Genomic DNA, 17,329 nt, shown 5'->3' on the forward strand with positions numbered 1-17,329 from the left:
ATGTAACGCGACGGACGTCGACCGAGGAACCCAGTGACCAGTATTTCTGATGATCGGGTTTCATTTATCTGTATGCCTTTTCACATATGTGTGCGTTTTGGTTTCCATTGACGAAAACATGCCTCCGTGATGTCTGCAAATGAGTAAAGAAACAAAAAAAATGGAAAAAAATCACTCAAAATGTAAGGCTTTTCTCGATGTAATGAGGAGACGGACGTTAGCATTTACAGGGACATTTACAGCCAGGCTACTGTACACAAACACGCTCGCACAGTCGCACAACCGACACTCTTTTCTCTCCTCTCCGTCCCATGATGTGCAAACAGACACTCAACCACTCATCCACGTACGAAGCCCCAGCTCACACACACACACACACACACACGTGCACACAAAAGTACATACAAGAACCCCGGTGCATCAGCCCAGTATGTCCAGGTACACAGGCGAGGCCTTGGCCAGGCTCTGGAGCATGCTGTGGATCTCCTTGATGCTCAGCCTCATGTAGGGCTCCCTCTGCCAGCAGCCCAGCATCAGGTCGTACACCTCTTTAGGACAGGAGCGGGGCCGCTGCAGCACGCGGCCCTGGGTGATGCACTCGATCACCTGCAGAGGGTACAGGGGCACAATACGTGTGTGTTCAAATGAAAAGGAAATGCAGCAAGTTCCCCTCAGCGGCTTTGTCCGAAAGCAAAGATGACTCAAAGGTGATAATCACAAAGTTTTTCGCACTCATGATGATTCTCAATCCATCCTCGTCCTTTTGTTTGATTGTGTTCATTCAGGTGGTTGCTTTTGAGCCAACATGGCGTGCGTCATTTTAGGTCAAATGGAACTATTCTGAAAGAGTGTGCGACACTTTTATGAATGTACAAGCACATTTTTGTCAAAAGAAATAAAGACAAAGTGTGCTCTGGTGGTATGGGGGTTATGAGTATGACTACTAAGTCCCTGATTCACTTCCAGCCAGGGACGTTTTGTTGCATTGTATTCTCCATCCATCTCTTGTCATCTCTCCACTGACACTATCTCATAAATAGCCCTTTCAAAATGTTTATTGACAAAAAAAACAACGAGAAGAAATGGAGAAAAGTGGGACTTCATTTCCGTCATAAATTGGGCTTGTGTTTCGGTTGCAAAGCTGCGTCACACACCCCTGATTTGTTATATTTTTCCCAAGTTTACAACTTTAGACTTTTATTATAACAAGACCACCAGGAGACAAGTCTCTGTGTCTAAGAGTAGGTCATGAATAGGTGTAATTTAAAGTCTCTGAGCTCTGTGAGCATCGTCTGCCTAAAGTATCCGTGGACCTCGCGTGACTCTGACCTCATTGTTGGACAGCTGGTACCACGGCTGCTTGCCGTAGGTGAAGATCTCCCACAGCACCACGCCGAGGCTCCACACGTCACTCTCTGTGGTGAACCGCCGGTACATGATGCTCTCTGGAGGCATCCAGCGGATCGGCAGCATCGTATGACCGCCCACCTGCAGGGAGAGAGAGAGCGAGAGAAAAACAGTCTCCATTAGAAACCGACACCATAATAGCCCCAGTTTAAAGCGGCTGGATGGATGTTAGGGGGATATTTCTTGTGGACCGGCACTATGGATGAGAGCGTCAGATGGTGGTTCCACCACTTTGATCCAGACTGAAATATCTCAAAAACATCTGAATGTATTGACGTGAAATGTGATACAGACATTCATGGTGCCCAGAGGATACGTTCTGATGCCTCTGGTAGTTCATTCTCCTCTAACTCACAGACCTGCTGTCCTCAAGTCATCCACCAGATGCCCTCACCTGACATCCCCGCGACTCACCTATTCCCACTTTCCTCACCAGCCCTGCAGATGTACAGTATACACAGTATACACAGTATACACAGTATATACTGTGTATACTGTGTATACTGTGTATACTGTATATACTGTACATACCGGCACATTTCCACCGATTGTCTCTCTGTTTGGCTGCTTTGGTTTTCTGACTCTCGCCTGTTTGAGGTAAAGATGATGTTTTTAACTCCATCTGCTTGGTCTTCAAATCCTGCTTCTAGGATTACATTTTATATTATATGAATAATATATATCTTTCTTTATCTCACTTTGTTTCTGATTGAACGTTTTAAAACCTTTGCATTGGTTTATCTAATTGAGGCAGCTGTTAATAGCTTTCTAAGTGTCAGAACAACTCAATTATACAAACAATTTAAAAGAGCTTTTCAGAGAAAGTGATTATCCACCAGGTTTATCCATTATTTCATAAGTTCCCACTATTACACCACTGGCTATACAAACACGTTACAGCTGATGAAGCCCCCGTAGAAATGGCTTATAGTCAAGCGATATGTGAAAATGATGTTCACAAAAACGCCTCGTGGCGGCCATTTCACTTTCTGCCACAACCAAATGATGTATTTTCCATCCTGAACCAAACATGATGACATGCAGAGAAGCTTTGTTTTGTTAGTGAAGGATTACAATAAGATTAAAACATCATAAAAGCTGTTCAGGTGAACAATTAATGGGGAATTCAGTGACGTTGTGAGAAGAAAATCACCGTCTGAGAACATATTGGCTTGACTTTATGATACCATGTCTGTTGCATGCATGTAGAATTTGAATCCTTTCTTGTTATTTAGCCTTCCCTTATTTATTTAAATTGATGTGTCAGTACAACACACACAGTTCAACAGGACTGCGTCCCCAAAAATATACAGTTTAACATTTTTCTATAACCGTTTCAACAAAACCTAAACATTATAACCTTCATGGAACGCATGAGCTTCATGTCGGTGTGCCTAATAAACTGGCTACTGAGTGTATTTTTTTTCTTCATTTTGAGCAATTAAATTTAGCCACTCTGGCATTCCTGAAACACGCCTGTTATTACATCAAAAGCTTTTATCCAAGCAGCATCTTCTTGTTTTCTTCCATCAGATATTTCCTGTCTACTAAATGCATTTCCTCCTCTCACTGTCTCCTCTCTTATCTAATCACCATCCTTTCACATTCATCACCTCACCTACATATACCGTAAACTCGCATGCACCATCACACCATTACGTCATGCGCTGTATAACTGGCAGATCAACAATGGTGAACGGATGTAATTCTACATAATTCTAGTTTTATTCCCGCCACGTTATTTATGTCATCCTCTAAACGTGAGTTGTACATATATTACTGTTTACTCTAATTTATTGTGTCACGTGATTCCCTTTTATTTATCAATTTATAGCAGCATATTGTTAGCTGTGTCTCTATTTGATCACATAGTTGGTGACAGGCCCTCTTTATGGTCTCTTCTAAAGCAGGGAAATGTTAGTGTTTTATGACTCTTTGGCCAGCAGGGGGCACTGTGGGATCCAAGCTAGGACTGGAGACAGAAAGGATGAGGGAATAAAAAGCATCCATCTGTTCCTCACAACATGACAAATTATGTGTCTACGTGAGTGTGTATATATATTATTTTTGTATTATTGGCCTGTAATGTGAGTGTAATCTCCTCGTCAGATCATATAGTGTACCATAACTCCTCTATGGTTTAATAATATGATGATATTCATGTGGAGTGAAGGGACGTATTAACTCTTTGCCCAGGGAAAAAAAAAACTGCCGAAGCATTTTTGCACTGTTGGCCCTTATTACCATGGAAACAGTAATTTTATGCAGATTATAGAATTTGCATTTAAATGGTATTAAAAATAGATAAAATACCTCTGGTTAAAATTGACATTTCTGCAGCTACACAGTTATTTCAGGCCAAAACTGGAATCAAATTCTAATTACATATTTGAGACTGTGCGTATGTGGCTACATTTCCATATTTCCGTGTTTATATATCTGAGGGTGTGTGTGTGTGAGTAAAATGCATGGGGCAAGACAAGGTGAGAGAAGGGTAAAATATCAAAAATGCTCTGAACTCACTCTGTAGTAGTCTGTGCTGTAAACATCTCTGGACATGCCAAAGTCGCCTATCTTGACCAGCAGATTCTCTCCGACCAGGCAGTTCCTGGTTGCCAGGTCTCTGTGGACAAAGTGCTGAGAGGCCAGGTAGACCATGCCAGCGGCAATCTGTTGGGCAATGTGCAGCATCTGGGACTGGGTGAGCTCCACCAGGATGCTGTGTTGACCGTCTGACATTAGCACCGCATCAGGACCGTGGGACCTGCACCCAGAAACACGTCATCAGCGCTTCAGTCGACCGAACGACTGAATAGTTGAGAGAACGGTATGACGGATGGCAAATATTCACAAAGTTTGTCTATTTTGCAAAGGAAAGAAAACTTTAAAAAATCATCAATAAATCAAAATTGTTGCAGATTAATTCCCTGTCATTTCAGATGTATCCTAAATGATAACAGACAGTAAATATATGGGAATTTCTGTTAGTCAATCCAATACATTAAATAATAAATAGATATATTGGACATTAAAGGTGCTGGTCATTTTTGTACAGAGCCATGCTAGCTGTTTCCTGTCTCTATGCTAAGCTAACTGGCAGCTGCCTCTACAGCCTTTTGTTGAGCGAACAGAGACCTCCTCATCTAACTCAAGTGAATATTCCAAAGTGTCGAACTATTCCTTTAACACATGTCATTATTTTTAGAAGTCAAAATGGTCCCACCTGAGGAACTTGTTTAGGTCCCCATGTTTCATGTATTCAAACACCATGATGAGCGGGTCGCTGTCCACACACACGCCGTAGAAAGTGACGATGTGTTCGTGCTGCAGGTTGGTGAGGAGCTCGGCCTCTCTGTAGAAGTCCGCTCGGCCGCTCTCGTTGGCCTCTTTCAGAGTCTGTCGAAAGGCAAAGGCACAAAGACGAGGTGAGGAGCTTTGTCTATAAGAAAGTGCATCTAATAGTCAATAGAATTCGCCAAACTGAACGACAAGTGAATTGATTATTTGAGCGAACGTCTTCCTAGTCCGTACCTTGACGGCCACGTGGAGCTTCTCCTGGTCTGGGGTCAGGTTGTAGCACTCGGCGAGGAACACCTTCCCAAAGGCTCCCTCTCCCAGCTCCCGCTTCAGCACAATGTTGTGCCTCTTGATGTGCTGGACAACTTTAATGCAGAATACGATGGATGATTTTTAGTCAGGACTGTCCGCGACAGTTATGCAAGTCAAATTAGATTAGGGCTGCAACTAAAGAATATGTTCAACATCGCTAAATCTTTAAAACACCATGAAATAGCAAGATGAATGCTGTCATAATCTCCAAAACTGAAAGATATCAACTTTTCCTGAAAATAAAACTGACAAAAGAAGCAGTTCTACATATTTGAAAGGTATAGAACAAGCACATGTTTGACATTTCTTTTGCTTGATTGATGAAATATTATCAAAGTTGTGGATTCGACAAATCGATCCAGCACAATACAAATTTCTCAAAACTATAATAAACCGTCTGCAGTTGTGTCTGAGAAAGAAAAGCATTCAGGTCATTCTGCTGAGTCGAGCCTTCTGTAAACAAGCAGCTTTTGTTTCTGAACATCGTCCGACTGTCCGGGAGTCACTCTCACAATGCAGCAGGATGCTGACAGTAAATATGGCGTCCGGCTGTGACCCCTGCATGGATTTATCTGAAAAGGTCCGGGTTACCGGCCATTTGTCGAGCGAGGCGGTAACTCACACGTGTCGGATTTCAGCATGCTGCCGGAGTTACGGAAGTACTGTGGGTTCTCAATGACAGGAATCTTTGTCATCCCAATGATCACTGCGTCTGGACCCATCTCCGAGGACGACGGGGTGTTGTTGCCATTGGAGACGTGATGAAGAGGGCTGGCAGAGTCATCGTCATTACTGATGACTGAGGAGGAGCCTAGGGAGACGACGAGGAGGAGGAGGAAGAGGAGGAGGCAGGAGATGAGTAAAGAGTAAGGATGGCATGTGGAGAGAGGGAGAGAAATTGTGATCATAGAGGAGGAGGAAGAAGAGGAGGAGGAGGAGGAGGAGGAGGAGGAGGAGGAGGAGGAAGAGGAGGAGGAGGAGGAGAGGGTAAAGAGGCAGGAGATGAGTAAAGAGTAAGGATGGCATATGAGTACATGCCTTTGGAAAAAAGTAGGACTCCAAAATTTCTATGGTCATATTGACGTAATGAGTCAGCAATAACACTTTATTTTAATCCTGTTATTTAGCGCTTATAAGCAATAGGTAACGAGTTGAAACACACCATAATGTGGCTGCAAGCAGATATACGGACGGCCCCCTAATTAGGGGACCCTTTTATATCAGGAAAATCAAGAAAAAATCATGGGATGTATCAAATTAAGCATAAAAATCAGGGCTACAATAATATATAATCCCCATGTACAACCTCTAAACACAACTCAAACTGGACTTAAAGGGTTAAGTGTTTTATTAATTGAATCATCCAAGGATTTGTTTCTGTATGTAATAATGCAACTACGTTATACAATATTATCATTAACTGTTTATATGAATGTATCTGTACATATATGTACAAATGTAACATGCTTTGTTTATGGTGTTTTTATGAACGACTTATATGTTCATAAACAGCTGGTCAAATAATACTTAGAGTTGACTCAATTTTACTGAGTCGAAAAAATAAATAGTTTCACATTTTTCTAAATCAGTTTATTCACTTTCTCGCCAAGAGTCACATGAAAAGATCATCTTGTGTGTCAACAAACAACTTGTCAGCTAGCTTTGCACCAACACTGGAAACAAGCTAACTTCCCCCCCTGCTTCCAGTCTTTGTGCTAAGCTAAACTAACCAGACACACGTGAGTGTGGTGTCGATCTTCTCATCTAAGTCTAATCAAGGTGTATATGCCAAATTGTTGCACTATTCCTTTTAAGAAGATTAGTTCACCTTTAATACCAAACTTGGAGTTTCTTCCATATTTCAGAATGATCACCATCAGAACGCAGCCAGTCAAGGCAACTCCTGCGATTCCCACGACAACATACACCTGGGAAGACAAAAAAATAAAGAAACTGTCAAGAAAAACATCTGACATCCTTTTAGATCAGTGGTTCCCAACATGGGGTCATGAGATTATTTACATGATAGAAAGCAGAACAATAAAAATCAATGTTCCATAAAATTAGGTATATTTTCATAGACTTTCCTCTAATCTTTGCTGTTTTTCTTGAGAATTACAAAAACATATTTTAGGTGTTTCTGACCTGATATATATATATATATATATATATATATATATATATATATATATATATATATATATATATATATATATATAATTCAAACATAAGTAATTCAAACTTTTTTAAAGGGTCACAGGCCAAAAGGTTGTGAACTATTGCCTTAAATGGTGAGAACTTGTGAGCATCACTTACTGCAACACTGTCGTCCAGCGGAGGCAGTGGAGATTCTGTAAACAAAAAAACAAAAAAAAGTAAAGTAAAAGTAAAGTAAAATAACAGAGCAAACAAATGACTTTGCAATGCTGAATGTCATGTTAGATACACTTACCAGGGGTGTCTGGGCAGAGGCCACGAGAGGAGAAACAGATCAGAGAAGAGTCATTTTTAACCATGTGCACTATTATCAAGCTGATTAGAATAACGGCTGTTATGTGTTATGATGCTGAATCATTACTTACCGTAGTAGAAGATGTCTTCTTCTGCTGAAAAGAAGAAACATAAGTACGTCAGTGGTCAACTTCAGAAACAGAAATCTGCTGACTTCTTACTGATTGAGCTCCTGTGAAAAGACACCTGTGTGGTTGATGCAAGGCGGGCCGAGGAACAGGGCGGAGACCTGCTTCTCGTCCCGGCCGTACTCATTCTTTGCCTCCAGCCTGTAAACGCCGTTGTGGATGTGCGTGGGGTTGACCAGCTGCAGGCAGCCGTGGAACTCGCTCTTGGTGAACAGGTGGATCTTGGTCTGCCTGTGATCCTCCTCCAGGAGGGCCACGTCGTCGTGGTACCACTGCAGCTCGGGCTTGGGGTTCCCAGTCACGCTGAATGGGATGCACCAGTGGTGGTCCTGCATCGGCTCCAGCACCTGGACGGTGGGGGCAACTGACAGGGAGGCAACAGTAGAGGAAGAGTAATAACGGGATGATAGGAAATCAACACCAGGAGTAAAAGCCAGTGGGAAAAGCAACATTCATGGGCTTCAAGAGGAGATGCAGTTGAGAGAGGGATGGAAGAGACACAACATCTAAACGCTGACATCGGGGAAACATGGAGGAGGAGAATGAGGAGAAATGTGGCTCGAAACAAGCAGAGGAGAGTGGTAAGGCACAAGGAGCTTCACGAGAGGAAAAGTTATGGACAGGAAACATGGAGAGTCAATATGATTTGCCGTGAGACAGTAACGATAACAAACTGAGGAGCCTCGTGCCTCCACTGGAAAAACAAGGTTTGGAAGAAAACGTTTAAAAGAGCACGAGAGGAGATTAGACTAAATAAATTTACCCGCAATAAATATAATCTCTAAAGATGCATGCTACAGTTACAGTCAATTATAACAGAAAAGTAGGAGTGCTTACAGAGAATATTGAGCCGAATGGTGGCCTCGCTCTGACCGACCATGTTCTCGGCGCTGCATATGATCACCTTGTCATTATCAGCAGGAGACAGGTCCGACAAGGTGATGCTGCTCTCCGTATCCGAAGGATCAATCTGTGAACATGATTAGATTGCTTCATATGTCCCATAGTATACATGTCAAATAACCATTCCGCTAACTGCCCCAACAGACAGACAATACAATACAATACATATTCTGTATTTGTCTTATTAGTACGCACTAAGTACGCACTGTTGCATGCGGTGTCTCCTTCGTCACAACATTGCACCTTGACCTTTGACCTTTGTGGGCCAGAACAGCCAGAAAGGCGTGCTAGCTTGTACACTGCAAAATGCGACCGTATGCTGCAACACATCCTGGTATTTTTGGCTTTTGACACACTATGTATTGGGACGTACTAAATATTGTTTTGGCATACTAAATAGTATGGTAGTATATGTATTGGAACACACAGCAAGACCAACTTGTTTTTCACTGCTATGGCATCCGGCTCTAAGTTCATTGGTTCCTGGTGATGATGTGAATCTTCCCAGAAACCAATAGTTCCAGTTGAGTAGAAACATATGGTTTCATTTCATTTCAATCATCCCTGATGTGTTTTTATGGTTGTCGACAACAATAAAGCTCTGTGAGAAGAAGAAGAAGCTACACAGACTTCTCTGCATCAGTTCTGTATTCAGTTTGAGTCTTTTCATGGGATTTGTTGACGATTGGAGGAATAAAGAATGAAGTCTGAAAGCCCACCTCTCCATCACGACCCTCATGTAGTTCACAGCTTCATTGGAGCTCATCCCACAAGTAATATTTTCAAAAAAAGATTCCTCATCTTGTCCACTCCTAAAAAATAAGCAGGATCCCAGAGCGGTGGCCCTGTACCGAAAGGTTTAAACAGGAAGCTGAGTGGTAGACCGGCTCACCTCGTGCTGGGTGGAGAGCCAATCAAGGTTCCACAGGATCTCAGGAGGAGGGGAGCCTGAGGCGCTGCACACAGCTTTGACATTACTCCCCTGCATCATCGTCACGGTTTTCGGGGTGACCTCTACTTTGGGAATCACTGCGAGAGAGGAGCACACGGCATAATTGAACATCCGAACCAGACCTTTGCATTGATTGATTTGTTTACAGATTTATTCCCGTCTTTCCGGTCTCCATGAAGCGATCATCTCTCTGAGCGTTCGATATCAGATACCCAGCGTTGCTTATTATAACATGGTTTCACATTACCACAGTCTGGTGGAGGGAGCGTGGCAAAGGCTCTCTGCGCTCCTCGCTCGTCTATGCACGTCAACTCTGGACTGTCGGTTTCTTCAAGGAGCCTCAGTTTGATCCACAAGTTCTCACAAACACAATCCAGAGGGTTACCGGACAGCATGAGTCTGGAAAATAAAAACACAGCACGTGAGAAACTCTTTAGCTGCACACACCACACACAAAAAAGAGACGCACTGACACTTTTCTACATGGAACACTTACGGGTATGTTGTGTTAAAGTTCTGAAATATTCTCCATGACAGTGTTGATAGGTTATTGTCTCGGAGATTTCTAAAAAGGGGAAAACATGACAATCAAAATCTGGCTACTTGTGTGTACATCCGTGAGGCTCTTTTAAAATGCTACTTACACATATTGGAGTCTTGTATTGTTGAAAAATGCATCTGAAGATATAGACGTCAGTCTTGTCTCCATCACTGTTCTGTTGTGAGGGTAAAATGTCAAGTTAAATATATATTGTGGTTCCATGTAAAGCACTGAAGACACACTGTAGGATACTTACAGGTTTCTGAGGTTTATGTAGTGCCTCAGACTGTTGTCGTTGATGTCAAACAGTCTGTTTTGATTCGTAATGTATCTGTGGAAGAAAAGGGGAGAAAAAGTGTTATGACATGCGTGCATTTAATGTAAAGTTGTTCTGGAAGTAGATACAAACTGAGAAGGTCTGGTGGCCTGAAATTAGCATGTTTGCTTGTGTGTGTGTGTGTGTGTGTGTGTGTGTGTGTGTGTGTGTGTGTGTGTGTGTGTGTGTGAGTTATATTCTACAGTGTCACAATGACAGCGTTCAACAAGAGAATCCGTTCAAAACTTAAAAAGTGGGCCAGTGTTTAAACTATTGAAAAAGTAAAAGACTGGTTAAAAGTGTGTGTGTGTGTGTGTGTGTGTGTGTGTGTGTGTGTGTGTGTGTGTGTGTGTGTGTGTGTGTGTGTGTGTGTGTGTGTGTGTGTGTGTACGTGTATTTTAGGAAACTAAATACCATGACAGTGCTTTTTAATTTATTTAGCAGACAGCTAAATGTGATATATTCTGCCCACACAGCTGTCATGTTCTTCTTCTGGGAATTTAGTCTGCAGCACTTTTGATTGTCAATATAATGTGAGCCAGTTTAACAGCATGTTTGCAAAATGGCTTCATGCTGAGTGACAGACATTATGCTTTTGTTTGTTGCTGTTATTTGTGATGTTATTTCGTTTTTTCAGATCAAAAATGCCCAAACGATGCAACTTATTCCAACTTTTTAAAAAAAATAAAATTACACCACCAAAGATGCATTATAAATAATCTGATAAGTAGCTCTGTCAATGATCAGTACAGCTTAATTCATTATTTATATACAGAAATCAAAACTTTAAATCATATTTTTAAATGGGGACCCGCTGAAATACTTCTGCAAAGAAGAAATGTTGCATAATATTTTAAGGTTATTTTGTTTTTATAATGTTTTGCTATATTAGTTTAAGGTATTTAAATGAAGAGTTTGAGTAATAAATGAAAAAGAGCATTTCAAACCTTTCGCAGAATCTGAAAATAATTTAGTTGTGATAAAAAAGAAAACTCTTAATCAATTTGAGAATGACACACAGGTTGTTGTAAATGTTTCTGGTGGGGAAACCCAGTATTGTGCCTTTAACAACACAATGCTACAATAATTACAAGTTTAAGAACCCTCAACAATCTAAATGGACTGTGCTGCTTCAGGAGCTTTTACTCCCAAGTATTACACATGAGGATATATTTTTTTCTTTTTAATTCATGGTTGAATTTTTTGAAGATGCAGCTGACAAGCATGGTTTTGAACATTATCCTTCAACTGTTATTTGCCAAAGCTGCTTATTTTACCCATACAAAGAGATGCACCTTTACAAGGGTCGAGCTGCTCAAATGTTATAGCATTTGCACAATGAAGAGAAAGAAGAATCAACCCGATGAACTACATTGATGGTGGGTATGTTTCCAGTCCGTCTGCCTCAAACTCACCCAGTCTCCCCTCCATCCTCCACTGGGTGCCATGCAGTTGTACTTGTGCAGGGTTGTAGCATGTACACTCCGACACAAGCCTACACGCTGACGCAGATAAGGCTACATAACTGTGGGAAGCCTATCGCCGGCTGTATACAACTGATGTGATCTCATGTGTGATCTGGCAACAATGTGCTCTTTTTTCTTCTTCTTTTTTTTGGGTGTTCAATGTTGAGGTTATATCACACCGCCGCCCAAAAGCCGAATGAACACCTCAGAGGCTGCGTCGGGCCTGAACATCTACTCCATCACTACCTTTGGATCTGTTTTGTAAAGGAAACACCGACTAATCCAAATAAACCTGACGCGCACTCTCACCACCATTACGCACACACACACACACACACACACACACACACACACACACACACACACACACACACACACACACACACACACACACACACACACACACACACACACACTATCGTCGTTACTGGCACGCGCGACCCCCGTCTCCGCCAAATACACACACACACACACACACACACACACACAAACCGCGCGCACACATATACTAGGCTACATGATCGGACAAACCCTTGGTTATTAGAAGAAGAAAAAATATGACATTTTGTGTTTGACATTAAGCGCAGAAGGCAGATCTCTATTGATCTGTAATCCACAGGGGGAAATGACACCAGGCCTGCTGTTATTAATGTTGCTGTTGGTGTTACTACTTTATTATTATTATAAGAATTCGAGCCCCTGGGTATTATTGCGACCTACGATCGAAGGTGGATCTTTACGCATTGCATCCTACTAAGTTCATATGTCTGCACGATCATTTTTCATACACTTACATCTCGGTGATGTTTTCCATGTCATCTAACGTGAGGACAGGGAAATCCTCGATCCCTGGTACAGAATCAATACAAACAATCCTTGAGATGCTGCAAGTGCAGGATGCGGGGCAAGCATCGCTAAATCTCCACAGCCCCATCAAAACCAAAAACAATCCAAGACGAGCCATGCCATATTCCCCCGCGCTGGAGTCCATCGCAGGTCCAATGATATCCCACGAATCCCCCAAACAGAATCTGGTCGGATTGAATTATTGTTGAGATTTCCTCCCTCGCCGCTTTTATCTGGCCAAGTTAATCCTTTCGACTCCGCAAGGAATGAAGAAGAAGAAAAAAAAAAAAAAAGACTACGCCGTCGGTGAGGAATGCGCAGAGCCCACGGTTTTAATATCAAGATGCCATGGACTGGCCTTCCCGTCTCCGCAGAGCTGGTATCACACTACTGCATATCGATGTCGTGAAGCAAGGTGTCAAGTGGTCCGTCCTGGTGCTGCTGCTGCTGCTGCTGCTGCTGCTGCTGCCGCCGCTGCTGCCGTCTCGTTCCTCTATCGCGGGCACAGACTGTTCGCCTCTGCCTTGTAAAACAAATATGAGGTGTTCCAGATGTTTAGAGATCAATAGGCACGGCCCCCACGAGCGATTTCTCATACGTGTGGTGATGGGGAGGGAAATAAGAGCGACTGCACACTGGAGTAAGGATGCGTGGTGATGCTGCGTGTGTAGGGAGGAAGGCTACCTGCATGCGTCTATCGATTATCGCCGAGGACGAGCGCTTCTCCCCCATGCAGCCATCACTGGGATCGGGTTCATACGGGAGATGGTTGGGATGATACCCTAGGGATGTATTTCTGACGAAGTGTATTTATAGAAATTAATTTTTTTATCATGCAACAAAACCTTACACATCACCTGCTGCAGTCTCATCGGGCTCCACAAAGTGGCCAGCTGTGGGTCAAATGCTCTGTTTGTGGCGGGCACAACAACATTATGGACGTAAACTCTTGTGTTGTAGTTGCTCTGAAGCCGTGCATTGGATGGAATGGCACACACACACACACACACACACACACACACACACACACACACACACACACACACACACACACACACACACACACACACGCTCACACACACACAGATATACACACACGCTGTTGTACGGTTGGCCATTAGGCCTATAGTGTGACGTACGGTTGACGCACAAGACGGGGTGCATCTATGAAAAATAATTACCTATACTATGTCTGCAAGCTTCAAATGGGTCGCACTCCAATTACTGGTCAGTGTGCGATACAGGAGCAAGAATTACAACAACAAAAAGCCTTTGCTATATGTTTTATAAAATGATTCCTGACAAAAAACATTTAGTCAGAAATTATGTATTTTGTTTCTATTAATTTTAGGACACAATTGAATAACAACTTACTGCAATCTTTTGTAAAGGTTTTATTTGTAGCACTGATATAATTATATTCAAGTTTAATTAGCCATGACCTATTAAATAGATTTTAATTTCTGAACAATGTTTAGGGGCTGACCTGCCATAATGCTGGTGTCATTCACCAATATATATTATTAATCTTTGACATGAATTGATGTTTTTACCGTTAAAGACCCAAACTGAGCAAATTAAACTTATTATGAATCCTTAATTTTTTGTTGTTGTCTTTTACGAGTGCAGTGCTCAACATCAAGGTGATACTATGTTTCAAAATGGTCAAATAAAATCTGTTTACCAGTGGATTCCTAAATTTCACTCATAATGAGGAGGCATACTCAATAGGACACATGATCTATGACACAGCCTGGATGGTTAGTGTTGCTATGGTGACTTGCTTTTTACAAATAGCGCTGACAATGTCAAGTGTCGCTATGGTTGCAGATGAAAATATGTACGCAGTCTTTTTTTATGAGAAACATCAAGAACTGAATTATATCTGTCTCCATGGTAACCTCAGAGTATAGGAGAGGGAAGAGAGCTCTTTATTTTGCAATAGATCCTTTTATATCTGAATGAGCGTGACAACACTATTAGAAAAAAGGGATGTTTAAAATAGTATGGACACAAGTCAGGCTTCTGATTTGCAATAAATGGGCGGCTGATGTCACAGCCTTATTATTTTAACACTGCAGGAATCTAGTTCCACTGAGAAAAGTAGATCCGTACAGTTGTGTGTCCTTTGTCTGAGCGTATTAATTACTTGTGGATTCATAGAATACTTAAATGAACTGTACATGCATCTTTTTTTTTTTACAATTTCTAAAACTTGGAGCCTGGAGATTTGGCAGTGGTTCCTCCCAAAGGACATGAGTTTAAACTTGGCCCCGGCAGAAAGAACCGTTACATCGTGAACGCTCTGAGATGTTTGGCGTGCCGAGCCGAGAGTTCTGCTCCTCTTCCTGTACCAGCTGGTGGCAGACTTGTCTTGAACCTTGCGTGCAGTGATGCAGCTGTGACTCAGCCCACTGATCTACATCCTGTACTACCCACTGTATCTCAGCGTAGGGATTATCAACACTGTTGTTATCTGACTGAATACAAACAATAGCACATTTGATTTGTTTCAGACCAAATGATGCTTCTAAATCTATGAGTTACGTAATACTGGGGAATCAACAGAATATGTTTTCATCCATCTAGAAAATACAAAAAAGAGATTAAACTTGCCTTTCATTAACTGTTCATATTGAGGTCAACCTTGAGGTCAGAACATAGAACCCTGAGGTCAGAGCATAGAACCCTGAGGTCAGAGCATAGAACCCTGAGGTCAGAGCATATGAGATCAGAGCATAGAGCCTAGAGCATAGAAAAAATGCTAACCCTAAATAAGCATGATCATAATCATTGAATATTAACAGAAATTAGTCACCATCGATTGCTAGGAGACACTGCGTCGCTCTGACTGGTAATTTCATTCTGAAGATTGAAGAGAGTTTTTCCATCTGAAGACAACACTGCGACCATGCAGAACTGTCTCGACCCCAAATTATGGCTGGCGTAAGGGTTCAGCAAATTATGGAGATCATCTTGTTGGCTCTCAATCCTCTAAGAGATGCTGATACCTGTTTTGGAGATTTTGTTGACTTTTGTATTCTTCCTCTCAGCAGTATTATTCAGAATAAAATGAGATTGTGAGTTGAACCGCAATAGGGAAAATAAGAAAGGGACATCATTTAGATTGTTTAAACAATTATTGATTGCATTTGATTGTTGCTGTTTTACCGTTGTAAGCCTCTGCATAACTAAAAAAGCGTTACCTGTCCTGTAAAGGGTTTCTTTTAAGAAGCACCCCGCTTTTCTTCAGTGTTGTAAAAGGACAGCTTGTGTGCGCTAAACCAGGTCCATAAAGGAAGGCTCTTAAGTGGCATTTCATTAGCAGCAGAAGTAGACATGCAGCTTACATCTTCAGCAACTGCAACATCTGTTATTTGGAGGGAGCTGTTGTTAACCTTTTTCACATGTGTCTTTAAGTTAAGGCCACTAAGGGTGCTGGTGAGAAGGCAGTGGGGCTCGCTTAAGAATAAGACTTTTAATTTTAAAGCTGTATGAATCATTTTCACACCACTCTACTCTGATTGGACACTTCCTCGATAAATATGCAAATCCATTCCAACTCTTTTTTAAAGATTATACACTGTGTAAATAAGATATGAACTGCAAAACAAGTACATATAATTGCATATTGTTCTATAATTTTATGTCAACATTTTGTTTGCATTAGAACAAAGTCCATAGCAGTATATATGAGGAGTGCTAAGCCTGCTGTCCTTTGACAAATATGTGCAGCAGTGGTTTATGCATCATGGGGTTAAATAGTGGAACGCCCAAAGCAGCAAATCCCCGTTTTGCGTTAGCAATTACTGAAACGATGATCAAAATCAGTGTCATTTGTATAGATGAATCGAATAATTAATGAATCAACTGATTGTTTGTGTTTCAACTGAGTGTTTTTTGTACCCACCCGACAAATACAATGGGTATCAATTGCCATTACTGGCCCATACTTTTCACTTTTACAAATAATAGCACTGTACTGATATTAGGCCATGTTTACAGTGAGGTTTAAACTAAAAACTGACTATTGTGCACTGTCCTTGATAAATAAATACACATTGTAGGACTAACCAACATGTATAGAAGTACTTTGAGATTTGAATCACCTAAAGCATGACAGTGAAGCAAAGTCAAGAATCTAATTTAGGACTTCATTGTATCACTTTTTCCATTTAAATGGATTTTGTGCTATACTCAAAATCGGATTAGATTTAATATATATATATATATATATATATATATATATATATATATATATATCATATTCATTTCATAATATGTATTTTAAACGTGGACCCAGTTAAGAAATTCAATGGAGCCCTACAGATAGAGGTATACTAACCTTACAGTCTAAATTCAGGGAACCGAAACCCTAACGATCACGCAGTGGTAGATGGTGGTGCCTGCCGAGGGGGCGGGGCTGAGAGAAGGCGCTGCCTGCGAGCCTTAACTTGGAACAATAATTCCCTAAATATATCGGAGAGTTTGATAAATTGTTCTGGGTAACCACACGGGTACATCAATTCCCCTTTGTGAATGTAGTGCGTCTTAACCCCGCCCGCCCGCGCTGACTTGACAAGAGTAAGTAACGAACACCGGGTGAGTGTCGACGAATCGAGCTCGTCCACAGTAGTCTCCTTTTCTCAT

General features: G+C 41.7%; 1 protein-coding gene across 1 annotated transcript; it reads right to left on the reverse strand.

The window, feature by feature from the left end:
* Positions 1-420: 420 nt before the first annotated feature.
* ntrk2b (neurotrophic tyrosine kinase, receptor, type 2b) lies at positions 421-12,824 on the reverse strand (the record flags this gene model as incomplete). Its single annotated transcript, XM_079235071.1, has 16 exons — positions 421-606; positions 1,330-1,488; positions 3,931-4,171; positions 4,631-4,803; positions 4,939-5,069; positions 5,639-5,827; positions 6,845-6,944; positions 7,333-7,367; positions 7,714-8,019; positions 8,493-8,625; positions 9,451-9,587; positions 9,758-9,909; positions 10,007-10,075; positions 10,155-10,226; positions 10,308-10,382; positions 12,628-12,824. 16 exons carry the CDS (start codon positions 12,822-12,824, stop codon positions 421-423), a joined length of 2,355 nt encoding a protein of 784 aa, XP_079091197.1.
* Positions 12,825-17,329: the final 4,505 nt, after the last annotated feature.

The sequence above is a fragment of the Taurulus bubalis genome, assembly GCF_910589615.1.
Source record: "Taurulus bubalis genome assembly, chromosome: 19".
Taxonomy (NCBI): Eukaryota; Metazoa; Chordata; class Actinopteri; order Perciformes; family Cottidae; genus Taurulus; species Taurulus bubalis.